Source organism: Cololabis saira, chromosome 21, assembly GCF_033807715.1.
Source record: "Cololabis saira isolate AMF1-May2022 chromosome 21, fColSai1.1, whole genome shotgun sequence".
Taxonomy (NCBI): domain Eukaryota; kingdom Metazoa; phylum Chordata; class Actinopteri; order Beloniformes; family Belonidae; genus Cololabis; species Cololabis saira.
The window spans coordinates 7,874,470-7,887,618 of record NC_084607.1 but is presented as its reverse complement, the minus strand read 5'-3'; the positions used below and the strand labels follow the sequence as shown (position 1 = coordinate 7,887,618).

General features: G+C 40.4%; 1 protein-coding gene across 1 annotated transcript; it reads left to right on the top strand.

The window, feature by feature from the left end:
• Window positions 1-5,642: 5,642 nt before the first annotated feature.
• Window positions 5,643-12,093, top strand: LOC133422646 (zinc finger protein OZF-like). Its single transcript, XM_061712670.1, has 2 exons — window positions 5,643-5,877; window positions 10,582-12,093. The coding sequence occupies exons 1-2, from the start codon at window positions 5,706-5,708 to the stop codon at window positions 11,775-11,777; spliced, it is 1,368 nt and encodes a 455-aa protein (XP_061568654.1). The 5' UTR covers window positions 5,643-5,705; the 3' UTR covers window positions 11,778-12,093.
• The last annotated feature ends 1,056 nt before the right edge of the window (window positions 12,094-13,149 follow it).

Here is a 13,149-nt window from a genome sequence, read left to right as displayed (position 1 = left end):
TTGATATTAACAATCAGAGGCTTATCATAAAAATTTGTCTCAGATCTCATTGTGTCGGAAAAAACAAAACTCCATCTAAACCTTCTTGCTTGAGTTGTCTTCTCAGATGTAAGTCACTTTGGATAAAAGTGTCTGCTAAATGACAGAAGTAGTAGTAAAACCAGTGATGAAAAAAAAGGTTGTATGCATTTTTTTCTATTTATTTTAGTTGATAAATTAAATAATTATTGAAACTGCGAGTAGGAACTATCCGTTGAACCGGTCGAGTGCGCCGGACACGACCACGCATGTGCAAGTCTGCGAGTGGAGGAGTTTCGACTGACACGTGGACGAATTGTTTGGAGGGAGAGGTTTGGCGGTTGTGCATAAACTGATCTGTGAATGGACTAGGATGGCGGGTAGTGGCGATTGGGAGAGTGGGAGTGAGGATATGGATGAAAGTGACTGGAAGGTAGTACAGAATAAAAGAAAGGAGCGTAGTGGAAGTGGTAGTAGCTATGATGAGCGAGAGGAAGGCAGGGAGGTGAAGAGGAGGAATGAGGAGAAAGAAGGGTTTAAAGTGATTTTGAGGTTCAAGGAAGGGCATGATATAAGGAAGGTTAGTCCGGTGGAATTAACTCGCTGGTTGAAGGAGAAGATTGGCGAAATCGTGGCGGCGAAAGTGTTGAGTGATGGCGGACTGTTCATGAAGTGTAAAAACGAGGAGCAGAGAAAGAAAGTAATGAAGTTGACAAAAGTGTGCAATAAAGTGGTGGAAATAGCCAAGAAGACAGGCGATGGGCGATTTGTCAGAGGTGTAATCTATGGTATCCCTGTAGATGAAAAGTTGGAGGATATGAGGGCAAACATAAGAGGTGGTAAAGTTATTGGCATAAAACGTCTGCAAACAAGAAGGGGAGGAGAGAGACTGGATAGTTTGTCAGTCTTGCTGGATTTTCAAGAGAAAGTGCTGCCAGATAAAGTGACTGTGGGATACATAAGTTACAATGTTAGGGCATATGTCCCGCCACCTTTGAGGTGTTTCAAATGCCAGAAATATGGACACATTGCAGCAGGGTGCAGAGGTAAACAAAAGTGTGGAAAGTGTGGAGGGGACCATGAATACGGGAAATGCGAGGTTGGGGCACAGCTGAAATGTGTCAATTGTGGAGGTGCACATAGTGTGGCCTATGGGGGTTGTGAAGAGAGAAAGAAGGCAGTGGAAGTGCAGAAGCTAAGAGTGAACAGTGATCTATCGTATGCAGAAGCAGTGAAGGTGGTTCAGAGGGAGCACAGAGTGGAGAGGAGAGAAAAAGAAACAACAGAGAAGGAAATGCCAACTGAACGAAATGTGAGAAACAGTCAGATGGAAGATGAAAACGTATTGCTGGTAAATAAGGAGAATTTTGTGTATTTCATGGCTGAAGTAATTAACTGCACATTCCAAGCAAAAGGGAGATCTGAGAAGATTGAGATCATCGTAAAGAGTGCAGCAAGATATTTAAATATTCATGGAGTATCTGGGTTGAATGTTCAAGAAGAGCTTAAAAGACAGGGACAGTTGGACAAAGAATTATGTTCGCTGGATTAAAATTAATTATGTTACTTCTTCAGTGGAATGCAAGAAGTCTGCTGGCGAATGGACAAGAATTTAAAGGATTTCTTGAGGCTTTAAAAAGTAAACCAGATATAATATGTGTAGAAGAGACATGGCTGAAACCTAATTTAGATTTTGTGATTCAAGGATATGTGTGTATAAGAAGGGATAGAGAAGAGAGTAATGGGGGAGGATGTGCTACCTTTATTAGGCAAGGTGTTTCATATAGAGAACTAGAAAAAGGGAAAGATCTGGAGTATGTAGTGGTTGAGGTTTGGGTAGGAGATGGGAGTTTGGTTATAGTGAATTTCTATAATCCATGTCAGAGGATGGAATTGGAAACACTGGAGGCAATAAAGGGAGTAGATAAGAGGAGGGTCATTTGGTGTGGTGATTTCAATGCCCACAGTACACTTTGGGGAGGGGACAGAAATGATAGGAATGGTTTGATAGTGGAGGATTTGATGGATTCTTTGGGACTTGTATGTTTAAATGATGGGAGTTTCACACGGATTGATTGTAGTTCAGGAAAAGAGTCAAGTTTAGACTTAACACTAGTATCACAGTCCTTGGCAGGTATTTGTTTGTGGGAGGTGGTGAAGAAGACAACAGTTGGAAGTGATCATTACCCAATTTTGTGTAAAATAGGTAATGAAAGTAGGCTGGGTTTAGAAGATTCATTAGAAAGGTGGAGGTTTGGAAAGGCCCAGTGGGATAAATTCAGAGAGATAAGTGAATCAAGTTTCAGGAATATAGATAGAGAACAGGATATAGAAATATTGAATGAAAGTGTAAGAGATGCTATAATTGGGGCTGCCAGGCAGACAATTGTAAGAAAAGCTGGAACAAAAAGGCGGAAGTTGGTTCCATGGTGGAATGAGGAATGTAGGATGGTAATAAAGAAACGTAATAAGGCTTTTAAGGTATTAAAGAATACTCATAATTTTCAAAATTTCATACAATATAAAAGAATGCAAGCAGTGGTGAGAAAGACTATTAAAGAGGCTAAAAGGAAGTACTGGAGAACATTTTGTGATTCAATAGGGAGAACCACACCAATTAGCCAAGTTTGGGGAATGATTAAGAAAATGGGGGGAGTAAGACGTGAATGGGGGTACCCAGTTTTGGAAAGTGGTGGGGTCCTGGCTAATGAAGATCAAGAAAAAGCAGATATGTTAGGAAAGGCTTTGGTTGAGGTACATAGCTCTGGAAATATGTCTGAAGAGGGGAGAAAAGGAAGACAGGAAACAAGTGAAAGAAATAAAGAGTTGCTGGAAAGAGAGGAAGAGAAGGATGATGTAATTAACACCCCCTTTACATTAGAAGAAATGAAAAGGGCTTTAGGTAAAGCAGGACTAACTGCTCCGGGAAAAGATCAGATATGCTATATCATGTTGAGACATCTGTCAGATAAGTCATTAGAGGTCATATTACACTTTTACAACAAAATTTGGCAGGAAGGGAAATTACCACAAAGTTGGAAACATGCAGTCATAGTACCAATCAGGAAACCAGGAAAAGATCCCACTAATCCAAGCAACTATAGACCAATCGCATTGACGTCTCATATGTGTAAAGTCATGGAGCGTATGATCACTGAAAGGCTAACATATTATTTGGAAATAAGAAATCTTAGATCACAACATCAAAGTGGGTTTAGGAAAGGAAGGGGAACAATGGATCCAATACTATGTCTAGAAACAGAGGTGAGGAAGGCACAAGTCAATAAGGAGGTGGTGGTAGCAGTATTTTTTGATGTAGAAAAAGCATATGATTTATTGTGGAAAGAAGGTTTATTGATTAAAATGAAAAGTTTAGGTATAACAGGTAAAATGTTCAGATGGGTGAAGGAATTTTTGTATGAACGTTCTATAGAGGTGAGGGTGGGGAAAACATTTTCAGCAAGGTATGGTGTGGATAACGGAACACCGCAAGGAAGCATAATAAGTCCCTTGTTATTTTCAATAATGATTGATGATGTATATGAAGATATTGGACAAACTATAGGGAAATCTCTGTTTGCTGATGATGGCGCAATATGGAATACAGGAAGAAATGTGAAATATGTAGTCAAACAGTTACAGGAAACAATTAAAAGAGTGGAGCAGTGGTCATTGAAATGGGGATTTAAATTTTCCGTAGAGAAAACAAACACCCTTTTCTTTACAAGGAAGAAAATTGGATCAGAAGTCAAACTATATCTGTATGGCAAGGAGCTGAAAAGGGTGGAATCATTCAAATTACTGGGAGTATGGTTTGATTCAAGGCTCACCTGGAAAGTACATATTGATAAAATTGGTGATAAATGTAAAAAGGTTATAAATGTCATGAGGTGTTTAATGGGTACAGAGTGGGGAGCTGACAGGTCTTCTTTGAAAGCTATATATACAGGTTTAATAAGATCAGTACTGGACTATGGGTGTGTTGCATATGGGTCGGCATGTAAATCTTTGTTGGGGAGGTTGGACAGGATTCAGGCTCAAGCACTGAGGGTATGTTGTGGGGCTTTCAAAACTACATCTGTACCTGCATTGCAGGTGGAAATGGGGGAGATGCCACTGGAATTTAGAAGACAGCAACTCATGATGACATACTGGGCAAATTTGCAAGGTCACAATAATCATCCGACAATAAGTACAACTGAGCCATGCTGGGAACACGGGAAAAAGCAAATGAAGAGCTTTGGATGGGTGGTTGAGAGGAGAGCAAGGGAGATGGGAATACTGGAGTTGAGTTTTTCGCCAACTGTTGTGTTGCCGGCTGTTCCACCTTGGCTACTGCCACAGGCAGAGGTAGATCTGAGCCTCCTGGACTGGGAAAAAGAACAAGAGAGAAATAGTAACAGTGTAAATTCATACATTAGAAGGAATTACTATGGTCATTTACATATATACACAGATGGTTCAAAAGATCCAGAGACAGGCAGAACAGCAGCAGCAGTAGTCATCCCTGAAGTGAACATCGTATGCAGGAAGAGACTATCGGATTAATTATCTGTGTTTACAAGCGAAATGATGGCTATAATAATTGCATTGCAGTGGGTAGAGGACAGCAGGCCAGAAAGAGTGGTTATACTATCAGATTCAGCAGCAGCATTAAAGAGCTTATTGTATTGCAACACCACATGCAGAGAAGACCTGTTATTTGAAATAATGATGCAATTATTTAGATTTAAGCATATGCAATTGTCCGTCATTTTTGTGTGGGTTCCTGCACACATCGGGATTGAAGGGAATGAGAGGGCAGATGGAGCAGCCAAAGGGGCTTTGAGGAGTGAACATCAACTCCATGTGAACATCAGCAAATCAGAAGTCAAAGGGGTGATAAAGAGACAAATCAGGAAAAAGTGGCAAAATGAGTGGAACAAAGAAAGTAAAGGACGGTATCTTTTTAAGAATAAACCATTAGTTGGGAATGCAGGATCAGGCGGGCGGAACAGGACCGAGGAAAGAGTAATGACAAGATTAAGGAATGGGCATACTGGGCTGAATAGATCTCTATTTTTAATTAAAAAACATAATACAGGAAAGTGTGAACATTGTGGAGAGGAGGAAACAGTGGACCATGTTCTATTAGATTGCAACAAATATATAACAGAGAGAGATGTGTTAAAGCAGGAAATAAGAAAGCTAGGGGAAGTCAATATCATAAATATATTACGGAAATCTTCAGGTGATGAGTGCTGGAAAAAGCTAATAAATTTTTTAAAATCAACTAGATTAATGAATAGGATATAAGGCCGGGTTATTTGATTTAAGTGAATTTGGTTGTTTTGTTTTGTTTGTTTGTTTGTTTGGATTTATTTATTTATTTATTTATTTATTTATTTATTTATTATTTTGTTTTGTTTGTAGTATTTGACATACATTCATTTTTAGAGATCGTTTAGATACCTAGTCCATATTCCAGATCAGTGGGTGGCGGTAATGCACCCGAAAGCTGTTTGCCAACCGCCAATAAAACCAAGAGAAGAAGAAGAAGAAGTATCCGTTGAACCGTGAGTTCTACCGGAACTCTAGATTGTAACACCGACTGAAGAGCGGATGTTTTGAGCGAACACGGAACACGTGAGCAGTGATTCCTTGTAGGAGGACGGTTCTGTTGTTTACTTCCTTTTTTCTCTTCAACAATGTCTAAAGTTAATCACCTGAGAGAGTTTATCGGTCAGCGACTAACAGCAGCTGCTGTAGAAATATTCTCAGTGTTTGAAAAAACCATCTTGGAGTATGAAGAAGAGCTGGACCGTCAGCGCAGACTGTTGGACCTCGCCTGGAAACCTGAAATAAGACTAAACAGAATCGGTACGTAACCCTGTAAAGTTGAATGAATGAACACATGAGTATGACTCCTACAGGATCCCTTTATTTAGAGTTTATTTGGAGTTAAAAGCCGTGGTGATGAAGCAAACGAACTAAATGGGACGCTCCCCAGCTCAACCAGCTGCTGATGTGGATTAGGAAACATCCCGAACTAACTTGTTCTGTTTACTTGGTGCTGCCTTTCATGGTCGATTCAGACTCTGGACCATATTGTTATTTCATGCTTTACACTTTTGTAGACAAGATGCAGATCTCCGTGTAAGCAAGGACGGATTATCATGACCACGGGCCCTGGACACAAACTCGCTATGGCCCCCTACCTACAATAATATCCTACTTGCACGGTGCATGCCCTCCCGAATCACTCAGTTTGGTCTCACAATGGCGCAGAGAATCCACAATCACACGCAGTGGCGGAGCGTGGGTCTCAGTACAGAGGGGACGGAGTATTCTCCATGGGCCCTTATGATAGTCATTTTAACGTTCAACAACACTTCATCCTACCCCTCAAACAACTTTTATTCTCACTTTTATTGAGCTAAGCAAGCTTATAGGCCTATGGTGAAGAAAGCAGAGTAAAGTCACAAACTTGTTCAGAAGAACACACACACACACACACACACACACACACACACACACACACACACACACACACACACACACACACACACACACACACACACACACACACAGGCCTGACAGCTGTCAATCACACGGCGCTGAAAACTCAGATAGTCACGGACTGACTCAGTTCCATCTTGGATACAGCTTAAATACAAAAAAAAAACATAACTGGTCTAAAATTACACAATCTATTTAGATAGATATAGACACAGCCGTCTATAATATCATTTCTGAGCTCTATAATAGAGAATAGACTCGGCGGTCTAGTTGACAATAACACAAAGCACATTCAATTAGGCAGGTGGTCAAGGCTACCACAACATTCTGATAAAGAAATTATTTATGAAGGTTACACTCACTCACCAACTGTAGTTGACTCTTCCATAAAACTTTGTACATGCTTAGTCCTCTTTCAAAGTTTAGCGCTGATCTCCTTCATGGCAGCAAATTTGCAGAGTCGGCAAATTGGCTGTAACTGTTAAGGCTGATTTATGGTTCCGTGTTACACCAACGCAGAGCCTACGACGAAGGCTCTGCGTCGATTTATAGACCCCTTTCCGTGTTTGTAAACAAGCAAGCAGCGCGCGCATTGTTGCGGCAGAAAGACGGAGTTCATGACAGTTTACACCAGCCGATTGACGGAAAAAGATCGTGGAAATTACGTTACTAAACTAACTTTGGCGGATGGAAAGCAACTTCCTTCCCGGAGGAAGATATCACAAAGTGGCCCGATGTCCAATGGCCGGATATTCATCTGTATTTGGTTGAGAAACCTAGTGTTTACACTCAGGAGAAGCTGCGACACTGTCAGCAGCTGTCACAGCTGAAGTTTGTAAAGAATTATGACAGTCAACTGAATGTATTTTATACACTAGACATTTTAAGTTATTATATTATTTCATATTTATTTATCTTATTATTTTTGTTAATTTACTGTGTCCCCTTTGTTTCTTAATGAGTTTCATTAAGCATTGCCTTTGAATGAAAGCCATGTCATGTGTACCTTTGTCTGTGCTGCTGAATGAAGTTGATAGTTATTTAAAAAATAAAAATAAATAAAAATTATATGAGCTTTATTGTCCATCCTGCATCTCACATTATCACCATTAATTTACAGAAACATATTCCCACTAATATGATAAAAAGAAAAACATTAAAAGGCATATAATGCAAAATACTGTTTTTTAAAACTTAGTTTTTATTTTTAGGTAAATTCATTATTTTTATTTGAGGGTTTGTGGGGATTAATATATCTATAATATACCTGAGTTTGATTATAAACACATATAGTGAATATATGTATATTTGTGCAGCATATTTACAGCTGTGGAAGTTGGATGTTTGTAGCTTTAAAAAGAGAAAATAATCAATACATTTACACAATCAGTGAGAAAAAACAAATAACTCCGGTAGTTTATTAGCAAAACTTTAATAGTCAAGTAAATCATTAATGGCTGATATTCAATTCATAGTCACAGCTCCAAATCACTGATGAGAAAATAAAAAAATGTCAAGACTTGATGTTATTATTCAGAACCCTTATTTCCTAGATTTTTTCGGAACAACACTTTTGCTAAGGTTTGTGAGACTAGCACACACAATAACAATATCATCTGAAGGTCAGCCTGTGACAGTGGAATTCTTGTCTGCAAAATTCTGAAGTTCTTCCATCTCCCTATAACACGTTCGACATGTATCCTGACACGTGACAGTTGTCTTGATGTGTCGACCTCCTGTGCAGAAAGTTGCCGTTTGCCTTTGGTGAAAGCTGGAATGCGAAGGGTGGCACCATGAGCTGCAACCTTCATTTCATTAACACTATCAAAAGATGATCCTGTAGAGAGAGCTTCTTGCTGAATATTTTTACACTTCCTGCAATTTTGGTGCACAAAGTCAAAGAGCACAGATGTTATTCCAGTGATAAACAACAGTTGTACCATGTTGCACTTAATATTTGAGTATGAAAATGTAGACTTCTTTAGCTCCTCTTTAAGTCTCTCATTTTCATCTCGCAGCTGTTGATACTTTTCCTGCAGGTTGACGTGGTCACTCTTCAGCTCGGTGTACCTCAGGTTCAGGTCATTGTATTCTGTCCTCGTGACTGGGATGTTCTCTTCAGCTTTAGCAGAAAAGAGAACAGCTGAGAATTGAAGACGAGATGGATGGATGGATGGATGGATGGATGGATAGGTGTATAGAGAACACAAGAGGGGCATTGGAATCAGTAGAGGACAGTTGTGAATAGGAGAGGAGAAAAGGACAGGGACAAGGAGATTTTATTTGTCACATACATAGACATAAGATTAATTGCAACTGTGTTAGTCTACACTGTGCATAAATATGGGTTGTAAAGAAAAGAATGGATGTGGAGATCAGCATAGGGGGAGAATACTCAACATGGTTGAACCATTATACATACAATGAAACATGAAATGACACAACAGTGGCTACACTTACTAGGACTGTGATCCATGCTGGTGATTCCTCTGGAGCTCCAGGAGCAGGAGCAGGTTGATTTGGTGGAGCAAACAGAAGTCTTTCACTCCATTTCTTTTTTCTTTGGTACCTTCACATAAAAAAACTCAAATGAACAAAAATACTGATCTCAAGCTGTAATACAATACATTCCCATCTTAATTATCGGTTATGGTTTGCTTAATACCAAAATAAGTAAACCCTTAATATTCATGAGTTAATCATGTCATTAGGTTAAGCTAAAAACACAAACAGCTAGGTCTTATTTATTGTATTTTACCTTTTGATCTTTGCATCAGGGTTTTGGTTTTGTTTAGTGTATGAAAAAATAGAGGGCACAAAATCAGGACTCTCGTGGTCCAGAGACATCTCACTGTAAAAATAAAGATACACATTAGCCAAATAACACCGGATAACCACTTTTCAAGTTTCTTAAGTGTTCTGAGATGCTCAAATCAGAGAAAAGACAACCAGGGCACACATCCTAAACAACCATGATGCTAGAGGTTACAGCTGTTAAGTTAGTGGAGCTGCTGTACACCCATGGATCTATAATATTAATAATATTAATAATATTAATTATTATTATGTACACCACACTGAAGCTCTCAGCTGTATGAGTTAGCTACTAGCTAGCACCAGTAGTAAACTTACAGTCTATGGTAGCAAACACTTACAATACACTTACTCTACCTACAGCTACTCAATTAAAGGCATTCAGGTAAAGCTAAACCAGATAGCCACGATAACTCACCAGATATGAAATGAGCACTGCAAACACGGGCATGCTTGATGATCCTCGGTCCAGTCGGTGCTTTTGAAATGGCCTGTTTCCTCTGGGAATTGCAAAAAAATTATGTTCCTCGGGATTTCGATTTGTACACCCGTACACACAACAGCTGGTGGGCATGTTGTTCTTCTATAACGTTACTGCAACTCCAAAAACGCAACTTAAGAAACAAATCTTCCCTCGCTCCATTCAAACTCATGCAACTTCTTCAGCACTTCCGCCGCAACAATGCGCGCACATCCTGTGATGACGTAGGCTGGAAAGGGGTCTATTGCGGAACCATAAATCAGGCTTTACAGCCAATCAGCGTTGGCTCACAGCCCTGATGCGTTCAGGACAATTGTAAAGTAAGAATCAGCCTACACTGGCCGCACAATGCACATTTTATCGTAATTATAGCCTACAATTTACGCTTATATATGAACGTATCACACAAAACGGGGCCCTATCATTGGGCCCTATGAGCTTGTAAATTTATTTTAATTTACACATAAAAAATAAAAAATGTTTGAAAGCCGAGGGCCCCCATTGGCTCCAGGGCCCTGGGCGCACGCCCACTTTGCCCATGCGGTAATCCGTCATTGCGTGTAAGATATGAGATGACACTGGCAAAAAACACGATGATGAGCATCGTTGGAGGATGTTCATATAGGAGTTCATATGCAGTACTTTAGTTGGATGAAGGGGAAGACCGAAGGTTCAGGACAAACTTTAAACCTCACAAATACAACCAAACAATCAACACTGGGAAGCACTTTTGAGTTATTAAAATCCTTTCTTTTTGTCCTTTTTTCAAGAAAATCTTTGTATGGTGGAGGAGGACGGTGTTTTCAGTGACCAGCACCTCGAAAACCTGGAGAGGAGCTGCAGCCCGGACCAGGAGGAACCAGGGAATCCACAGACTACAGAACTGGAGGAAGACTCCAGCGGTCAGGAGATGAAGCAGGAGGACGTAGAGGTGGATGTCTCATTGGTCAATCTCGCTGATGTGAAAGTTGAAAATGGTGAAGCCGGACCAAACTGTGACCAGCTGCTGTTGCACACTTCTCCTGAAGCTCAAAACAAAGATGAGGAAGGAACTGAAAGTTTACGCTCAGACTCCAGTAAAACTGCAAATCTGGAGTCAATGAGACGACACGGTGACCACGAAGACACTGCTGTCCCGTCAGACAGCAACTGTAAATCAAAGCTAACTTGGACCCTCACGGGGAAGAAGGCATTTTCTTGCAGCACTTGCAGGAAAGAGTTCAGTAAAAGTAGTATTTTAGTGGAACACATGAGGATCCACACTGGCGAAAGGCCGTACCTGTGCAACACCTGCGGAAAATGGTTTAGAAAATCATCAACGCTCAAGAAACATAAAATGATCCACACGGGCGAAAGGCCACACCTGTGCAAAACCTGCGGCAAAACCTTTACTAAATCATCACATCTTAAAAGCCACTTAACCACACACACGGGCGAGAAGTTCTACATCTGCAAAACATGTGGAAAAAGTTACACGCAACGTTGCAACCTGGTGATTCACTCAAGGACCCACACCGGCGAAAGGCCGTACCTGTGCAACACCTGCAACAAAACCTTTACTGATTCATCAGCTCTTAAACAACACATAGCCACACACACGGGCGAGAAGCCCTACGTCTGCAGCACATGTGGAAAAAGTTACAGGCGACGTTCCTACCTGTTGGTTCACTCAAGGACCCATACGGGCGAAAGGCCGTACCTGTGCAACACCTGCGGCAAAACCTTTACTGAATTATCGGCTCTTAAACGACACATAACCACGCACACGGGCGAGAAGCCCTACGTCTGCAAAACATGTGGAAAATGTTTCGCAGATCGTTCCAACCTGCTGGTTCACTCGAGGACCCATACCGGCAAAAGGCCGTACCTGTGCAACACCTGCGGCAGAACCTTTACTTATTTATCAACTTTTAAACGCCACATAACCATGCACATGGGCGAGAAGCCGTATTTGTGCAAGACGTGAAACAAAGGCTTTACCCGCAGAATTGATTTGCTGAGTTACATGAAAAATCACCCACAGGAGAAGTCTGGTGATTTGTGACAAATAAAGCTCATGTTGTCCTCCGGGGGCAGCTGTCCACTCCTGTCTGACCCACAGAAGAAGAGACGAAGAAGTCCAACCACCACCTGCTGTGGCTGATGATTCTAATCCCCTCCCCACAAGGGTTGCAGGTTCAACCCAGATTTATGCTTCTCCATTAACTTGACGCAGAGGGAACGATGTGGTTGTGTACTTTTTTTAAAGTTCTGCATTGAGGTTGTTTGAATCCCGGCTCCTTTTTATAATCACATTATTTGTTGCTGTTAGTAACTTGCCATCTCCACGGTGCAAATAAAGAGCTGTTAGTATGTGCTGAAGTTTCTTTAAAGCGTGACAGTTTATTTTGTTCATCTACAAAGCCTCTCTCTCTCTCAAAAGGCTTTATGCATCTTAAAATCTGAGCTGCACATACATCAGATTATCGTAATAATTCATGGGACAAACTGAGTGAAAACAATGTAATTCAAATGATCCATGCTGTCTTATTGTAACTATACAAGCTAAAGTTAAAACATATTTGCATGTTTTTCATATTATTTACATAACATGAAATTAACATTAACAATATTGTTTAAGCCCATGTTTACAATAATGTTCTACATTTACAACTTGTCTGAAATATGATTTATTTTTTAATATTTTTAAATCAATATTCAAATTTTTAATATCTATCAAATCAGCCAGCAAAATTTTGCGATATATTGCTATATCGATATCTTTTCCCATCCCTAGTGGGTCGTCTGTCTGAGTCCATGAAGTAGAAGAAAAGAGAAATACAACATAGAAACACATCAACACTAATAGTTAACAATTACAACAGAGGCTTAGTTCTTGGTTTTTACTGTGATATAGAAGTTAATATTAATATTTCTCCAGGTGAAACTACAAAAGTGACGACGTCCACCTCCAAAAGAGGAAATGACGACAAAACATCAACTTATAGAACAAAAACGTCCCTCCGTCGATCAGAGTTTGAGACGATCATCTCTGAGAAGAAAAAGAAAAATCAATAAAAACTGATGTTGAAAACATGAAGAGGAAAAAAGTATTTAAATTTACAGAACCCAGCTGAGTTTCCAGGACGGTTGTTAATCCAGACTCCAGCGTGCAGCGGCTGAGTGAAGGTGTCTGGACTCTGGAGGAGGGTCATGGTTTCAGAGACGCTGTAGAAGGACAGAACAGCTGCTCTGTGATCCAGGTAAACTCCTATTCTGGAGGTCTGAGGACCTGAGAAGGAGGAACTGCTGCTGTTGCACTCACACCTATATTCATGTCTGTCTGGGTAACAAGATAG

Coding starts and splice junctions, on each gene's coding strand:
- LOC133422646 (XM_061712670.1), top strand. CDS start 5,706: ATGTCTAAAGTTAATCACCTGAGAGAGTTTATCGGTCAGCGACTAACA. Junction 5,878..10,581: donor AATAAGACTAAACAGAATCG/GTACGTAACCCT, acceptor CCTTTTTTCAAG/AAAATCTTTGTATGGTGGAG.